The following is a 19,364-nucleotide window of genomic DNA, read 5'->3' as shown; positions in this document are numbered from 1 at the left end:
TTGAGTGTTTTTTACCATGAAAATGCCTTTTCTGCTTCTATTGAGATGATCATATGGTTTTTGCTCTTCATTCTGTTGTGATTTATGACATTTATTGATTTGCATATGTTGAACCATTCTTGAATCCATAGGATAACTCCCACTTGATTATGGTGTATTATCTTCTTGATACACTGTTGGATTTGGTCTACTATTATTTAGTTGTTTGTTTTTTAGTTGGAGTCTCACTCTGTCGCCCAGGCTGGAGTACATGCTCATGGCCACTACAGCCCTGGGATAACTTCCACTTGAATATGGTATATTATCTTCTTGATACACTGTTGGATTGGGTCCGCTATTATTTATTGTTTGTTTGTTTTTTAGTTGGAGTCTCACTCTGTCACCCAGGCTGGAGTACATACTCATGGCCACTACAGCCTCGACCTGCAGGGCTTAGGCGATCTTTCTGCCTCAGCCTTACAAGTAGCTGGAACCACAGACACATGCCACTACACTCAGCTAATTTTTTGATTTATTGTAGAAACAAGGTCTTGCCAAGTTGCCCAGGCTGGTGGTCTTGAACCCCTGGGCTCAGGCAGTCTTCTCACTTCTGCCTCCCAAAGTGCTGGGATTACTGGCATGAGCCACGGCACCCAACCACTATTATTACTATTATTACTATTATTATTATTGAAGTCTCACTCTGTCATTCAGGCTGGAATGCAGTGGCACACTGCTACAGCCACTGCTGTCTTGACTTGCCGGACTCAGGCAATCCTTCCACCTCAGCCTTCAGTTAGCTGGAACTACAGGCATGTGCCACCATGCCCAGCTGATTTTTTTCTTTTATTTATTGTAGAGATGAGGTCCTGCCATGTTGCCCAGACTGGTCTTGAACCCACCAGCTCAGGCAGTCATCTCGCCTCTACCTCCTGAAGTGCTGGGATTACAGGCTTGAGCCACTGCTCCCAGTCCTGCCGCTATTATTTTGTTGAGGATTTTTGTGTTTATGTTCATCAGAGATACTAGCCTGTAGCTTTCTCTTCTTGAGACTTTGTCCAATTTTAGCATCATGGTAATGTTGACCCTGTAAAATAAGTTAGGGAGAATTCTTTCTTCAATTTTTTTGGAATGATCTAAGGAGAACTGGTATTAGCTCTTGAAAGTTTGGTAGAATTCAACAGTGAAGCCATGCAGTCCTGGTTTTTTTTTTTTGTTGGGAGACTTTTTTTTATTACTGATCCACTCTCATTACTCAATAGTGGTCTTTACAAGTTTTCTATTTCTCTCTGATTCAATCTTATAGGTTGTGTGCATCCAGGAATTTATCCATTTTTTCTAAGTATTCCAGTACGTTAATGTATAGTTGTTTACAAGAATCTCTGGTAATTTTTTATATTTCTGTGGTATCAGTTATAATGTCTCCTTTTTTACTTCTTGTTTGAATTTTCTCTTTCTTGGGTAGTCTAGTTTTCAGTTTATCCATTTTATCTTTTCAAAAAAACTAATATTTTGTTTTGTTGATCCTTTGTATTTTTTTATTTTTATTTATTTATTTTTTTTGAGTTGGAGTCTCACTCTGTCACCCAGACTGGAGTGCAGTGGCCGCTCTCGCCACCGCAGCCTCCACCTGCTGGGCTCTGGCGATCCTTCCACCTCAGCCTTCCAATTAGCCGGAATCACAGGCATGCGCTACCACGCCCGGCTGATTTTTTGATTTATTGTAGAGATGAGGTCTTGCTGCCCAGGCGGGTCTCAAACCCGCGGGCTCAGGCAATCCACTCACCTCAGCCTCCCAAAGGCGCGGGATTATAGGCTGAGCCACCGAGCCCGGCTCTTTGTATTTTTTTATAGATGAGGTCCTGCTATGTTGCCCAAGCTGGTCTCCAACACCTCACCTGGGCTCATGAAATCCTCTTGCATCAGCATTCCTAATACTTGGGACTACAGTCATGCACAACTGCATTTTTTCTTTTAGTTTTTATTTTGTTTAGTTCTGTTCCTTGTTATTTCTTTTCTTGGTTTGTTCTTGTTTTCCTTGAGGTGCATCAGATTTAGAAGTCTGTCTTTTTGACGTAGGTGTTTATTGTTATAAACTTCCCTCTTAGCACTGGTTTTGCTATATCTCATAGATTTTGGTATGTTGTAGGGTTTTTTTTTTTTTCTGTGAGAGACAGGGGTCTTGTTCTGTTACCCAGGCATAAGTATAATGGCGTGTTTATAGCTTACTATAATCTGGACCTCCTGGGCTCAAGTAATCCTTCTACCTCAGCCTATTTAGTAGCTAGAACTACAGGCATGCACCACTATGCCTGGTTAATTTATGTTTTTGTAAAGGTCTTGCTATGGTGCCTTGGTTGGTATCAAACTCCTGACTTTGGCTTGCCTTATCACTGGGTTTGCAGATATAAACCACTGTGCACAGCCAGTATGTTGTGTTTTGATTTTTATTTGTTCTAAGGAATGTTTATTTCTTCCTTAATTTCTTCCTCGACCCAATGGTTATTCCTAAGTATGTTATTTAATAATCATGTATTTGTAGTTTCTAAAGTTCCTCTTGTCATCCATTTCTAGTCTTAGCTCATTATGATTTGAGAAGATAATCGATATTATTGTGGTGACTTTATAAAAATTGTTGAGACTTGTTTTGTGTCTTAAAAAATATTCCATGTGCTAATGACATTGTTTATTCTGTACCTGCTGGATAAAGTGTTCTGTAAAGGCTGTTACGTCCGTTAGGTCTAAAGTGCAGGATAAATCCAATGTTTCTTTGTGAATTTTCTGTCTAGATGGTCTATCTAATGCTGAAAATGGGGTATTGATTGACATCCCCAACTGTTATTTTGTTGTAATTTATCTCTACCTTTAGATCTAATTATTTGCTTTATATATCTGGTTGCTCTGTTAGGTGCACCTGTTTATAACTGTTATATCCTCTTGCTGAATTGATCGCTTTAACATTATATGACCATCTTTGTCTCCTGTTACAGTTTTTGACTTAAAGTCTGTCTTATCTCATGTAAGTATAGCAGCTACTGCTCCCTTTTGGTTTCTGTTTGCGTGGCAATAACTTTTTCCATCCCTTTAATTTCAGTTTATAAAACTGAGTTTCTTTTAGTCAGCATATCATTGGGCCATATTTTAAAAATCTACTCAGCAACTCTACATCTTTGTTTTTTTGAGTTGGAGTCTCACTCTGTTGCCTAGGCTGGAGGGCAGTGGCATGCTCATGGCCACTGCAGCCTCAACCTGCTGGGTTCAGGCAATCCTTCTGCCTCAGCCTTCCAAGTAGCTGGAACTACAGACATGTGCCACCACGCTTGGCTAATCTTTTGATTTATTGTAGAAATGAAGTTTCATCGTTGCTCAGGCTGGTCTAGTGCTGGGATTATAGGCATGAGCCACCACACCCGGCGCACTCTACATCTTTTAAGTAGGAAGTTTTATCCATTTACATTTAATGCTATTGCTATTATGAGGGAATTCCTGTCATTTTATTAGTTGATTTCTAGATATATATATCTCTTGTTTCTTTCTCTTTTACTTTTCTATATTCTAGTAGCTTTAGGAGGTACAAAGAGTTTTGGTTACATGGTTGGTTGCATTGTATAGTGGTGAACAAGTCTGGGCTTTAAGTGTACCCACCACTGTCACCTGTGTTCTTAACAAGTGATTCTTCATCTTTCTATCCCTTCCCTCCTCCCCCTTCTGAGTCTCCAGTGTTCATTCTCTATGCCTTTGCAGATCCTTAGTTTAGCTCCCACTTCAAAGTGGGAACATGTGGTGTTGGATTTTGTTCCAACACTTAATTCACTTAGGATGATGTTCTCCAATTCCATCCAAGTTGCTGTAAAAGACATTATTTCATTCTTTGTGGTGGCTGAATAGTATTCCATGGCATATATAGACATATTTTCATTATACACTGAGCAGCTGATGGGCATCTAGTTTGATTCTACATCTTAGCAATTGTGAACTGTGCTGCAATGAACATGCAAGTACAGGTATCTTTTTGTATGATGATCTCTATTCCTTTGGGTAGATTCTTTCTCTTACTGTTTATCATTGTGGCCTGGTAGTTTTTGATAGTAGTAACATTTGAGTCCTTTCTCCTCTTTATTTATGTCTTTGCTTTACCAGTGGACTTAATAATTTCGTGTGTTTTCATGATCATAGATATTATCCTTACTCTTCCATGTACAGGACTCCCTTAAGCATTTCTTACAGTGCCTATCTAGTGAGTTTCAATTCAACTATATCAATAATTACATTAAGAGGTAAATGATTGGCCAGGCGCAGTGGCTTAAGCTTGTAATCCCAACACTTTGGGAGTCTGAGGCAAGAGGATTGCTTGAGCTCAGCCTGAGCAACATGGTGAAAGCTCATCTCTACAATAAATCAAAAAGTAAGCTGGGCGTGGTTGTGTGCGCCTGTAGCTCCAGCTACTTGGAAGGCTGAGGTGGAAGGATTACCTGAGCCCCGCAGGTCGAGGCTGCAGTAGCCATGAGCGTGCTACTGCCCACCAGCCTTGGCAAAAGAGTGAGACTCAGACTCAAAAAAAAAAAAAAAAAAAAAAGAGGTAAATGATTTAACACCCAGTTAAGAGAAAAACAGACTGAATAAAAAAACAAGACTTATCAGACTTAAAGTTGGCTGACTGGAGGCAGATGGTGCTTGCCTCCTCCATAAGGAAGAGCCCAAATAGTGAATAGATAATTATACTTGAAGTAGATTAGCTGAGAGAAAACACTAGAATTCTACAGAGACATGACAAGAAACACCTAAAGCAAGAATGGGGAGAGAAGCCAGGCAGGGAGCCTAGGAGCTTGACAGGGTGCTTATAGAGGTTCCCCAGTACAGGGTAAGGATAAAGGATAGACCCCTAGCAGTTTATATTTCCGCTGCAGACTCCTGGAGTCCTAACCTTGGAAGAACCCCTCAACCCCTGCAGGCCCTGAGACTAACAGGGGGCTGCCTGGAGCCCATGCAGTGATATTGCTCCAGAAAAGAGGCTAACGCTGGGACTCACCCCTGAGTCTTAAGCAGGTAGGTGTCATTTTGAGAGTCCTGCCCTCAACAGATAGCATCCTCCCTGGGGGGCCCAAAAACCCCTGCAACTCCACATCCATGGAGCCCCATTGATATCCCTTGCCCACAGACACCACCATGGCAAGCTGCTGCTACCATGGCCTAAGTATGAGCCACTGACAGCAAAAATGTGTGCATTTTCTCACACCCCGAGGACAAACACCTGCATCCCCAGCTGCATCTGCTGTGGGATGCTGCCACCAGGGCCAAACCAAGGGCCACTGACAGTGCACCCACTGCCCTAGCAGTAGCCATACAAAAGCCCTAAGGACAGGTTATCTTGCCCACAGCCACCACCTGGAGCCAAAGTACACAATCGCTGGTAATGCTGTCACTGAAAGCAAACCTACGCTCCCCAGTCACACAGGTGCAGTGCGGCAGCTGCTTGTCCCACAGGAGCATTTTGCTGGGGACCTAGGGATAATTGTACCCCACCTCTGCCTACTATAGCCAGCACCTCAATGGACCACCAGGGAGTCTGAGTTCAGGTCTGCCAGACCTGTTCTGTACTCCCTAGTGCCTAAGCATGCTGAGGTCCTGGGACTGCCGAACTTAGTCCACTGCTGTGGACACCTGACTACTTCTCCTAGGGTCCTGAGGTTAGGACCCCCACCTACCACTACACCACAGCTGGCATCCACCTGTACATGTCACCTGTGATCCTGAAGACTGGTCCTCCCAGCATGTCACAGCCACCACGAACACCAGCATGGATCTCTAGGAACAGAAGGTTTTTCCCTCCACTCCTAATGCCATCACCCATGCCATGCCAGCTGCCGAAGGGCCCCAAAACCTATCCACCTGTTCAGTCCACTGTGCCACTGCCAGCACTTAAGCAAGCCACCTGGAGGCCCAAGAATTAGCCCACCTGGACCCACTACCACCAACCAGGGACCCAAGGACAGGCACACTCAGTCTACTGCTGCCACTTTTGGAACCCCAAAACCAGCCCACCTTATGTTCCCATCCACAGCAAAAACTCACCACAGCCTCCACTAACAACTACAACTTAAGTCACTGAGGCAATCATAGAGAGCACTGACACTGTTTACAGCTAAATAAATCACAGAGTAACCACATGCATGCACCTAGAACCAAAGCCAAAGCACTTTATCTAACCAACACCATACATACATCTTCAGGAAAAACTCTCCCTCATGGATGCAAGCCCAAAAACAATGGAAGAAGCAACTGTTACACCAGTTGTACAGATATCAATGTAAGGACACAATAAACATGAAAAAGCAGGGAAACAGGATATCCACAAAGACATACATTAATTCCCCAGCAACAGATTCCAATGAAAAAATAGTTTATGAAATTCCAGAAGAAAAATTCAGAATAATTATGTTAAAGAAGTTCAGTGAGAGAAAAGAACACAAAAAACAATACAAGGAAATCAGAAAAACAGTTTAGGATATGAATGAGATATTTACCAAAGACATAAACGCCATAATAAAAAATCCAAATGTAAATTCTGGAACTGAAGAATTCATTGAATGAAATACAATATACATTCAAAAATTTCATAAACAGACTAGATCAGCCAGGCACAATGGCTCACGCCTGTAATCCCAGCACTTTGGGAGGTGGAGGTGACAGAATTGCCTGAGCCCACGAGTGCAAGACCGGTCTGGGCAACTTGGCGAGACCTCATCTCTATAGTAAGTTTTTTAAGAAATCAGCTGGGTGTGGTGGCATGCACCTGTAGTTACAGCTATTTGGAAGGCTGAAGTGGCAGGACTGCCTGAGCCCAGGAGGTCAAGGCTATGGAGGCTGTGAGCGTGCCATTGTACTCCAGCCTAAGCGACACAGTGAGAGACTGACTCAAAAACAAAACAAAAACCAGACTAGATGAAGCAGAAGAAAGAGCTCTAGAACTTGAATACAGCTCTTTTGAAATAACACAGACAAAAATAAAGAAAAAAGAGGCCAGGCGTGGTGGCTCATGCCTGTAATCCCAGCACTTTGGGAGGGCAAGGCAAGAGGATTGCCCGAGCTTAAGAGTTCAATACCAGTCGGTCGGCATGATAACGCAAGCCTGCAATCCCAGCACTTTGGAAGGCAGAGACAAGGGTACTACCTGACCTCAGGGGTTCGAGACCAGCCTGAGCAACATGGTGAGACCTCATCTTAACAATAAATCAAAAAATTTGCTGGGCATAGCGGCACATGCCTGTGGTTCCAGCTACTTGGAAGGCAAAGGCAGAAGGATCGCCTAAGCCCAGCAGGTTGAGGCTGTGGTGGCTGTGAGCATGCCACTGTACTCCAGCCTGGGTGACAGAGTGAGACTCCAACTAAAAAGAAAAAAATAGCCTGGACAACATGGCAAGACCTTGTCTCTATGATGGAAAAAAAAAAAAGCCAGGTGTAGTACGTGCAGGTAGCCCCAGCTACTTGGAAGGCTGAGGCAGAAGGATCGCCTGAGCCCAGGAGATTGAGACTGTGGTATCTGTGATCATGCTGCTGCACTCCAGTCTGGGAGACAGAGACTCCAATTCAAAAAAAAAAAGAAAGAATGAACAAAGCCCAAGTGACATACATGACACCATAAAGACAACTAAATAATCTTTGTTCCCCAAGGCCCAGAGAAAATGAAAGAGTTAGAAAACCTACTTAATGAAATAGTAGCTGAAAACTTCCTAAGTCTAGTAAGAGATTTAAACCTCCTGATATACAAAGCTTGGAGAACCCCAACTAGATACAATTCAAAGAGGTCTTCTCCATGGCACATGGTCATCAAGCTATGAAAAATGAAAATTCTAAAAACAGCAAGAGAAAAGAATCTAATCACTCAAAGGGGAACCCCATCAGACAAACAGCAGAAACCTTACAGGCCAGGAGAGGATGAGATGATATAGTCAAAGTGCTGAAAGACAGTAACTGTCAGCCAAGGATACTATACTCACTAAAGTTTTCCTTTATAAATGAAAGACAAATAGTCTTTCCCAGATAGGCAAAAGATGAGGGAATTCATGAGCTGAAGAAAAGTGTTAAATCATTTGCCTCTTTTTTTTTGAGTTGAAGTCTCACTCTGTCGCCCAGACTGGAGTACAGTGGCCGCTCCCGGCCACCGCAGCCTCGACCTGCTGGGCTCCAGCGATCCTTCCGCCTCAGCCTTCCAATTAGCTGGAATTACAGGCATGCGCTACCAAGCCCGGCAGATTTTTTGATTTATTGTAGAGATGAGGTCTCGCTGCCCAGACGGGTCTCGAACCCGCGGGCTCAGACAATCCACTTACCTCAGCCTCCCAAAGGCGTGAGATTACAGGCTGAGCCACCGAGCCCGGCTCATTTACCTCTTAATGTAATTATTGATATAGCTTAATTATTATTATTTTTTGAGTTGGAGTCTCACTCTGTCGCTGAGACTGGAATGCAGTGGCACGCTCCTGACTTGCTGGGCTCTGGCGATCCTTCCGCCTCAGCCTTCCAAGTAGGTGGATCTACAGGCGTGCGCTACCACACCCAGCTAATTTTTTGATTTATTGTAGTGATGAGGTCTCACCAAGTTGCCTAGGCAGGTCTCGAACCCGTGGGCTCAGGCAATCACCTCAGCCTCCCAAAGTGCGGGATTACAGGTTGAGCCACTGAGCCCGGCTGATATAGCTTAATTTTAACTCACCATTTTGCTAGTTTTAAAGTTCTATTTACATTTTTTTCACCTTTTGCATTTAGTATTTTCTTGATTTTATCTCCACAATTGGCTTATAGTTATTGCTCTTTATAATATAAAGGTTTCAGTGGCTTCTCTAGGATTTACAATATTCATGTTCAACTTATACAATAAAACTTCAAATAGTGTAATATTAATACTTCATATGTAGTTATAAGAACCTTACAGTATACTCTCTCTTCCATTATTCATGCTATTATAGATTTTAGTCTTGTAAAAATGTATGTAGTAAACTGAAGAATACACTGGTAATTTTTTTTCTTTTCTTTTTTCTTTTGTTTGAGCCAGAGTCTCCCTCTGTCCAGGCTGGAGTGCAGTGGCATGCTTACAGCTACTGCAGCCTCGATCTGCTGAGGTCAGGCAGTCTTTCTGCCATAGCCTTCCAAGTAGCTGGAACTACAGGTGTGCGCCACCATGCCCAGCTCATTTTTTGATTTATTGTAGAGACAAGGTCTCTCCAATTTGCCCAGGCTGGTCTCGGACCCCCAGGCTCAGGCAGTTCTCGCACCTCTGCTCCCCAAGGTACTGGGATTACAAGCGCAAGCCTGGTTACATTGGTGATATTTCTGCTTTAGGCTGAATTCTCTTAAGGCAATAAAAATAACAAAAATATATTTTATGTTGATCTTAATTTTTCAGTTATTTCTGGTGTGGGCTTTAAAAAAATATATCCACAAATTCTTTGATACCCCTCTTTGAAATAGCATAATTCCCCTCCTCTCAAGTGTGGGCTTGAGTGGCGGATGCTAGGCATCAAATTATTTCGTCTCTATCCCCTAAATAAAGATTTTTGCTTCTACTTTTCCTCCAGAAATAAAATATCTTTGTCTCCATTCTTTGGATGAGAGGGTTTCCTACCCCTCCCTCTGAGGCAGAGAGGTTTTGCTTCTCCTCCTCTCTTAAAAGCAGTATCTGTGCCCTGAAAAAATATTTGCTGACCATCAGTGGCTTAAGCCTTTTGCTTATAGCAGAAAATGGTCCAGGAAAATAGGTAGGTTTTTTTTTTTAATCCCCGTCTCAGCAGAAGCTATACTGGTATGTATATCTTTGCCTTCCAGGGGATCTCTCCAGTCTCCTGCCATGCCCCTATTCTCTCTTTAGCGCCCAATGGAAAGACATGAAAAAAGCTTATGAATGAAGATGTGACTGAATTGCGGCAAACTCATGATAAAACTTGAACGGATGAGGAGTTACTTCTTATAGATAAGCAAAAGAAGTGGCTTCTTGAGATGGAATCTACACTTGGTGAAGATGCTGTGAACACTGTTGACGTGACAACAAAGTATTTAGAAGCTTACATATGCCTATTTTGATAAAGCAGCAGAAAGGTTTCAGGGGACTGCTATTTTGAATTGTGGGTAAAATGCTGGCAAACAGTATCACATGCTAGAGAGCAATCTTTCATTAAAGGAAGTCAATTGCTGCAGCAAACTTTATTGTTGTCTTATTTTAAGATATTGTGGCCAGTTATGGCGGTCCATTCCTGAAATCCCAGAACTTTGGGAAGTCCAGGCAGGGAAATCACTTGATCCCAGGAGTTTGAGACCAACCTAGGCAACATAGCAAGACCCTGTCTCTACAAAACATCAGAAAATTAGTTGGGTATAGTGGCATGCACCTGTAGTCCCATTTACTCAGGAGGCTGAAGCAAAAAGGTCATTTGGACCCAGGCAGCTGAGGTGGTGGTAAGCTTAGAGCATGTCACTGCATTCCAACCTGGGCAAAAGAGTGATATTGCCAATACTGCCACAGCCATCCCGATCTTCAGCAACTACCACCTTGATCAGTCAGCAGCCATGAACATTGAGGCAAGACCCTCCACAAGCAAAGATATTATGACCCACTGAAGGCTCAGATAACTGTTACCATTTTTTACCAATAAATTAAAAAAAAATTTTTTTTAGACATAATGCTATTGTACACTTAATAGACTACAGTATAGTGTAAGCATAACTTTCATGTGCACTAGGAAACCAAACAAATTGTGTAACTCACTTTATTGTCTGGAACTTGAACCTGCAGTATCTTCAAGTTAGGCATGTATATATGTGGCCAATATATGTAACTGTGCAGCTTGCTTTCTTAATATTATGTTTTGCCAATTATTCTATATCCATACCCGTAAATTTATTTTATTAAAAAATAGCTACACAGCATTCCATGATATATAACACATATAATATGTTAAGTATACTAACATTGTATTAATATTATTATATTACAGTATATATCTCACATTTTACTAATAACTAACATTTAGACTGTTTTCAATCTTCTGCTATTCAGCATTATCCTAAAATGAACAGTCCTGTACATATTTCTTTAGGTCTACTGTCTTACTATATCTGGAGTATGAATTCCTAGAGGTAGAATTGCTGAATGTGTATGTACATTTTTACATTTTCACAGATATTACCAGCTTTCTCTCTTAAAAGGATACCGACTTACACTTTAAAACAGAGTAAGTGTTTCACCGTGTCTTCACCAACACAACCTCTTATTAACCTTTCTCTCTTTTCTCAGTCGTGGTCTCATTCTGTTGCGCAAGTTGGAGTGCAGTGACACAACAACAGCTCACCTCATCTTCCAACTCCTAAGCCATCCTGCCATCTCAGCTTCCTGAGTAGCTGGGACCATAGGCGTGTGCCACTCTGCCTGGCTAATTTTATTTTTTTGTAGAGACAAGGTCTTACTACGTTGCTCAGGCTGGTCTTGAACTCCCAGGCTCAAGCAGTACACCCATCTCGGCCTTTCAAAGTTCTAGGACTACAGGTGTGAGCCACCAAGCCCTGCCTTCTTATTAATATTTTAATGATAGCCAATCTGATATGAAAATTGTACTAAATCCTTTTGAAAATTGCAATGTCTTTTTATTTGTTTGGCAGTTTACCACCACAGATTGCCTGAGGAAGGAGTAGTGAGTGGAAAAGTATAGAATTGGTCAGAATGCCAGCCTCACTATTTACTGTGTGATCTTCATGTTTTCATGTATTTCACAAATATTTATTATTGAGAACCTCCACTGTGTCAGGCACCAAGCCTGGTTCTGGGGATTCAGTGATCAATTAGAGAGATTGTTTCTCCCATCACAGAACTTACATAGTAGAGGAAGGGTGTCAAAAAATTACATAACGTTAAGAGTCGAAGTGACTATTATAAAGGACAGGTACAGTATGCTTTGAGCATACATAACAGGGTAGGAGAGTGCTGACTTCGAGATTTCCTGAAGAAATGACAGCTGAACAGAAGCCTGAAGAATGAGTGGGACTTAGTCAAACACACACATACAAACACAATCAAGAATCTACATTTCATTTTAAAAGTTCTCCTTCTGTAGTCACCATTTACTTGTACTTTAAATATTGCAAAAAAAAATAATATTTTTTCTAGTCTCTAAGAAAATGTGTACAATTTTCTCTATATTGGTTGAGTTCATTATAAAGTTTAGGCACACCATAGTGAGCGGTTTCACTATTACAAGGCTGATGAACAGACTGTTGTTCAAGTTCATACAACATACAATGAGTACAATTTTCTACAATAGAAAAGGAAACAGGCATTGCATCTCAATTTTTTTTTTTGAGTCAGAGTCTCACTCTGTTGCCCAGGCTGGAGTGCTGCAGCATGCTCACAGCCACCATAGCCTTGACCCTGCTGGGCTCAGGTGATCCTTCCACCTCAGCCTTCCAAGTAGCTGGAATTACAGGCACATGCCACCGCACCCAGCTAAGTTTTTGATTCACTGTGGAAATGAGGTCTCGCCAGGGGCTCAGGCAATCCTCTCACCTTGGCCTTACAAAGTGTTGGGATTATAGGTATGAGCTACCGCTGCTGGCCGTATCTCAAAATTAAAAGTTATACTACTACAATGTACCTTTGAAGTCAAGGTAAAATCTAAAAGGAAAGAGTTTTTTGCTCCTAGTTAAGATAAAATAACAAGGATCAGATTAACCCTCTCACCTCAAACAACCAGTAACTCAGACACAATATATAAAACATTTTTCACAACTTCAGCCAGCAAAGGACAATGATTTCAAAGAGACAGAAAACAAACAAAATGAGTCCTACTTACTGGCTTGAGGAAGCATCCAGGATATAGCATTGTGAGGGGGCAAAAATCTCTGAATTAGGAAACAAAGTTGGCAGTCAAGGGAGACCAAGGCAGCTAGACAGGACAAAGTATCCAAGAGGAGGGGGCTGAGCACAGAAGACTGGAGATGTGAGAAGAGTCCCCTTGAGTAATCTGCAGAATACTGATCAGTGAGAAAACTAGCCAAGGCCAGAGACATGAAAGTATCAGAAATGACAGTAGCCAGAGATCACACCTAGAATGGAAAACTTCAAAATTCATAGGGCACGGGGTATGGCACAGAGAAAGGTTTTACCTCAGTAGTGTAGAATAATCAGCTCTAGATTAAGCAAAGTTCAGGTCCTGCTTGACAGGTCATATAAGCAAGAGTCCAAAGGGTTATTTCTATGTAATGTTAACAGCATCTTAAAACAAAGCTCAAGAATACTAATAGAAATATAAAAATATTTAGTGCCCAACAAAGTAAAACTCAAAATATTTGGTGTCGAATCAGAAATTACCAAGCACGCTGAGAAATAGGAAAACATGACCCACAGAGAAGAGTAAGATCAGTCCATTCAAACCAAGCCAGAACTGACACAGATGTTTGAATTAACAGAAAAGGACATTAAAAGTTATTCTAACTGTATTCTATGTGTTGAAAAAGTTATCTAGATATGTAAGATATTTTTAAAAACTCAAATTGAACTGCTAGAAATGAAAAGTACACTGTGTAGGATGAAAATACAGTGCGTGGAATCAACAGATTAGGCACAAGAGAAGATTAGTGTACCTGAAGACATGGGAGGATGCCAAAAACCGGAATTTATTTATTAAAAATTGTGTATTTATTCTTATGTGTTTAAATTTCAGTCACCTTCAAAGTATTCTCCATTTGACGCAATATACCTATAGAGACCCTTTTCCTACTGCTCAACACAGTTTTTGAACTTGCCAATTTGGATGCCATGATTTGCCCCCTCACATTCCTTAGGTCTTTGCTCAAAAGTCTCACCAGAGATGTCCATTTTTACCACCTATCCCTTTTATCCTGCTTTATTTTTAATTTCCTTGGCACCTGGCAGATGCACTTATTTATTTTCTATCTCCTTCAGTATAAGCTTCACTGGACAGTAATGGGGCAGATTTTTCCTTTGTTTATTGCTGTAACACCACAGTCTAGAAATTTTGCCAGGTCTATAGCAGATACCCAAAAAATTTTTTCAAAGACTGAATTAATGAGTGAATATAAGATTGTGAAATATAAGATTATGCCAGAAAGCTTTTGGCATAACTGTATAGTTGAATGATGACACTGGGGAACAGTATGAAATGTCTGTGGAACACCTAAGTGGGAATAATGGATACTCATTTATTCAACAACTACTGAGCACCTAATACATGCCATGCAGTGTTCTAGGTGCCTGAGTAAATCAGTAAGAGAAAAAAAACAAGAACCCTATCCTCAAGGGGCTTGCTTTCTATTAAGGGAGAAAATAAGAATAAGTTAATTATATAATAGATTGGAAGGTGATAAAGCTATGGGACAAAAACAAGGAGAATCAAGAGTCAAGAAATGTACAGTGAGTTGCAATTTTAAACACAGTGGTCAGGGTGGACTCATAAGAAGTTGACATGCCTGATTGTGGTGCTCAGAGAAGAGGTTTATCTGCTATATTGGCAATAATATCTGCTCCAACATTTTTAGAATTGAAGGAGATACATGAAAGGCCTGGCAATTAAATAGTTACTAAAAATTGTAAAGCCATTTCCCCACCCTAAACTGCTGTGAGACTTCAGGCTGAAACCTCAGTTTCACTCTCAAACAGGCAAGATTAAAGATAAGCAAAATAAGGCTGGGCATCAAGGAGACGCAAATTAAAACTACACTGAGATACCACCTAACTCCAGTCAGAATGGCCATTATCAATAACTCAAAAATAACAGTTGCTGGAGAGGGTGTGGTGAAAAGGGAACACTTCTACACTGTTGGTGGAAGTGTAAACTAGTGCAACCTCTGTGGAAAGCAATGTGGCAATTCCTAAAAGCTCTAAATATCTACCTCCCATATGACCCCACAATCCTCCTACTGGGAATATACCCTGAAGAACTCAAATAACTCTATCAAAAAGATACCTGCACACATATGTTTATCGCAGCATCGTTCACAATAGCAAGAACCTGGAACCAACCATGATGTCCATCAAAAGAGGACTGGATTAAAAAAATGTGGTACATATACACAATGGAATACTACGCAGCCATAAAAAGGAACAAAATCATGAATTTCGCAGCAACCTGGATGAAACTAGAGTCTATAGTACTGAGTGATCTCTCACAGAAACAAAGATGTGAGTATTACATGTTCTCACCCATATAGTGGACCTTGAACATCTATCATAATACTCTAAGAAAAGGATTGACAGTGGTGGAAAACTATGGGGGGAGGTAGAGAGGGGAAGGGAGATGGGATTAACGGTAGTCAATATCTGTCTGGGGACAGGGAGGCACCCCTTATCAACAAGGGTGCCTGAACGATACATATTTGTATACCTAACCCTTAACTGTACCCCACAATTTTAAAATAAAAAATATGATTAAAAAAAAAATAAGGCTGGGCAAGGTGCTTCACGCCTATAATCGCAGCACTTTGGGAGGCCGAGGTGAGAGGACTGCCTGAGCCCACTAGTTGGAGACCAGCCTGGGCAGCTTGGTGAGACCTTATCCCTACAATAAATCAAAAAATTAGCCCGGCATGGTGGCACATGTCTGTAGTTCCAGCTACTTGGAAGGCTGAGGTGGAAGGATCACCTGAGCCCAGAAGGTCAAAGCTGTGGTGGCCATGAGCATACCACTGCACTCAAGCCTGGGCAACTGATACTCTGACTCAAAAAAAAAAAACCAAAAAACAAAAGAACATCTAGATGGGGGAATGTGAGTTGTTTGCTTTACATGAAGTGGAACAATATTAACTTTATTTTCTAAATTTAAAAAAAATTTTTTTTGAGTTGGAGTCTTACTCTGTCTCCCAGCCTGGAGTGCAGTGGCATGCTCATGGCCCCAGCCTCAACCTGCTGGGCTCAGGCAATCCTTCTGCCTCAGCCTTCCAAGTAACTGGAACTACAGGTGTGCGCCACCATGACTGGCTAATTTTTTTCTTGATTTATTGTAGAGATGAAGTCTTGCCAAGTTGCCTAGGTTGGTCTCAAACCTGTGGACTCAGGCAGTCCTCTCACCTCGGCCTCCCAAAGTGCTGGGATTATAGGTGTGAGCCACCATGCCCAGCCACAATGTTAACTTTAAATAGACTGTGAAAGACACTTGTACTGGCACAGGATAGCAAGTTAAGACCAGCTGAACTTAATAGAGAACTCCCAAACAGCTGCATATATTTATAAAAACTTCACTTATTACAAAGCAGGTACTTCACAGACATGAGAAAAGGACAATTATTCAATATGTGGTATTGAGAAAACTAGTTATTCTATATGAAGAACAAAAATGAACTTGAGTCCTTACTCTCAACATATATACATACAAATCAGTTCCAAATGAATGAAAAATTTAAATATGGAAGCAAAAATATAAAACATTTAGTACTTAAAGAAAGGATTTCTTTAAAAAGACACAATATGTGCAAACCAGAAAAGATTGATAAACAAATATATTAAAATTAAACCACCAGAGAGTGAAAATTACAAGATGTGAACTAGAAGAAGATATTTATAATACTTACAACAGCTATTACCACAAGAGAATTACTTTCCAAAATATATACATATAATTTTTTTTTTTTTTTTTTTGAGTAGGAGTCTCACTCTGTCACCCAGGCTGGAGTGCAGTGGCATGCTGCTCACAGCCACCACAGCCTCGACCTGCTGGGCTCAGGCAATCCTTCCACCTCAGCCTTCCAAGTAGCTGGAACTCACAGGCATGCGCCACCACGCCCGGCTGATTTTTTGATTTATTGTAGGGACGAGGTCTCACCAAGTTGCCCAGGCTGGTCTCGAATCCCTGAGCTCAGGCAATCCTTTTGCCTCAGTCTCCCAAAAGTGCTGGGATACAGACTTGAGCCACCACTCCTGGCCCCAAAATATTTTTTATTTTTTTATTTTTCTTGGAGCTGGAGTCTCACTCTGTCGCCCTGGCTGGAGTGCAGTGGCACACTCAAGGCCACCGCAGCCTCGACCAGCTGGGCTCAGGCAATCCTTCTGCCTCAGTCTTCCAAGTAGCTAGAACTACAGACGCATGCCACCACATCTAATTTTCAAAATATTTTTTAAAACTCTTACAAATCAGTATGATAAAGACAAACCACCAATCCAATTTTTTAGAAGGGCAAAAGATACAACAGTCCTTTCACAAAAGACTAGAGATCCAAATCAAGCCAAGCAAAGGTTGGAGTCAGTCAGGGTGGTCTTGACGCAGAGGTGGTGGTAAAAGGGCCTACTCCTTAAGACCAAAACGTCATAAACAATAAACAAAGAAGAGTCATAATTTGGTCCGCATTTAAGTTTTAGAATCTGTTCAACAAAAGACACCACGAAGAGTAACAAGTCAGGCTTGCTGCTCCAGGATGTCCAACTTCATTGGGGAAAAAATGAAACATAAAGAGAGATACCATTTCACACTGATCAGGTCAGACCACACTAAGTTTACTGGTCAGAATGTGGCAAAAAGCCAAACAAAAAAAGCCAACCATTCTCATCCACTGCTGTAAGCAATAGGAAACTGTTAAAAGCACTGGAAACTTTGGCATCACCTGGTCAAGTTGAAGATGCACATACTCTACACCTCAGTAATTCTATCCTAGACAGTCGTGCACATGTGCCTTAGAAATAATGAACAAGTTTACAGCAGACTATAATTGCAAAAATCTGAAATATTCATCAACAGTGAAATGGATTGTATGATAGAATACTCACTATAAACAAATGAAATACCACTGCATGCATAAAATATAAAATATATAAGGAAAATAAAAAAGGACTGGTAATTGTGGCTCATGCCTGTAATCCCAGTACTTTGGGAGGCCGAGGTAGGAGGATTGCTTGAGTCCAGTCTACACACACACACACAGTAGGATCTCGTCTCTACAAAAAATAAATTAGCCAGGTATGGTGGTTAATTAGGTGGTTAGTCCTAGCTACTTGGGAGGTTGAGGCAGAAGGACTGCCTGAGCCCAAAAGGTCAAGGCTGCAGTGAGTCTTGACTGCACTTCAACCTGGGCAATAGAGTGAGACTCTGACTCAAAAAAATTTAAAAAAGAAAAACAGCCTAATTTTTAAAATTAGCAAAAGATTCCAACAGTTTACCAAGGAAGATATACAGATGGCAAATAAGCACTGGCCATATCAACTATCGGAGAGAAACTGGAACTCATACACTGCTGGTGGTAATGTAAAATGGTGCAACACTTTAGAACCCAAGCCGGGCTCGGAGGCTCAGCCTGTAATCCCGCACCTTGGGAGGCTGAGGTGAGTGGATTGCCTGAGCCCACAGGTTCGAGACCCGCCTGGGCAACTTGGCGAGACCTCATCTCTACAATAAATCAAAAAATCAGCCGGGCATGGTAGCGCGTGCCTGTAGTTCCAGTTACTCGGAAGGCTGAGGCAGAAGGATTGCCGGAGCCCAGCAGGTCGAGGCTGCGGTGGCTGGGAGCGTGCCACTGCCCTCCAGCATCCAGCCTGGGTGACAGAGACTCCAACTCAAAAAGAAGAAAAGCCCACCATGATTCAGGCATTCTACTTCTAGATATTTACCAAGAGAAAAGAGAGTCTATGTCTATATGGAGCCTTATGCACAATTAGTTCTCAACAGCATTATCTGTAATATCCCCAAACTGAAAGCCACCCACATATCCACCAACAGGTGTATGGATAAACGAGCTGTGAAATGACTCATCCAATGGACTATTACTTGGTAATAAAAAGAATACATAACAATATAGATGAATCTCAAAGTAATTATCCTGAGGTAAGAAGCCAAACAGAACATATGCTGTATGATTCCACTTATATAAAACTCTAGAAAATACAAATTAATCTATAATGACAGGCCAGGTGCAGTGGCTTATTCCTATAATCCCAAGCACTTTGGGAGGCCAAGGTGAGAGGATTTCCTGAGATCAGGGGGTCGAGACCAGCCTGGGCAACTTGGTGAGACCTCATCTCTTCAATAAATAAATTTTTAAAAAAGTGGCCAGGCATGATAGCACGTACCTGTAGTCCCAGTTACTTGGAAGGCTAAGGCGGAAGGATTGCCTGACCCCAGCAAGTTGAGGCTGCAGTGGCTGTGAGCGTGCCACTCCAGCCTGGGCGACAGACTGAGACTCCAACTCAAAAAAAAAAAATCTATAATGACAAAGTAAATCAGTGGTTACTTAAGGGAGAATAACAAAAGAGCAAGATGAAAATTTGGGGGGTGATGGATACATGCATTATCTTGATGGTGGTTACGGTTTCACAGCTGTATGTGTATGTCAAACTGTACACTTCAAATATATGCAGTTTACTGTATGTCAATTAGACCTCAATATAACTTTTTTTTTTT

General features: G+C 41.5%; 1 protein-coding gene across 1 annotated transcript in view; it reads left to right on the top strand.

Annotated features, from left to right (window-relative positions):
* Positions 1–10,174, top strand: part of CARNMT1 (carnosine N-methyltransferase 1) — a 72,286-nt gene extending 62,112 nt beyond the window's left edge. Inside the window, exon 9 of the mRNA XM_021707174.1 lies at positions 9,802–10,174. Coding sequence (XP_021562849.1) covers positions 9,802–9,844 — 43 coding nt within the window. The 3' untranslated portion in view covers positions 9,845–10,174. The remainder of the gene's footprint in view (positions 1–9,801) is intronic.
* Positions 10,175–19,364: the final 9,190 nt, after the last annotated feature.

This window comes from Carlito syrichta, unplaced genomic scaffold, assembly GCF_000164805.1.
Source record: "Carlito syrichta isolate Samal-C Ts95f unplaced genomic scaffold, Tarsius_syrichta-2.0.1 Scaffold316420, whole genome shotgun sequence".
Classification (NCBI taxonomy): Eukaryota; Metazoa; Chordata; class Mammalia; order Primates; family Tarsiidae; genus Carlito; species Carlito syrichta.
This window is presented reverse-complemented; position numbering and strand designations above follow the sequence as displayed.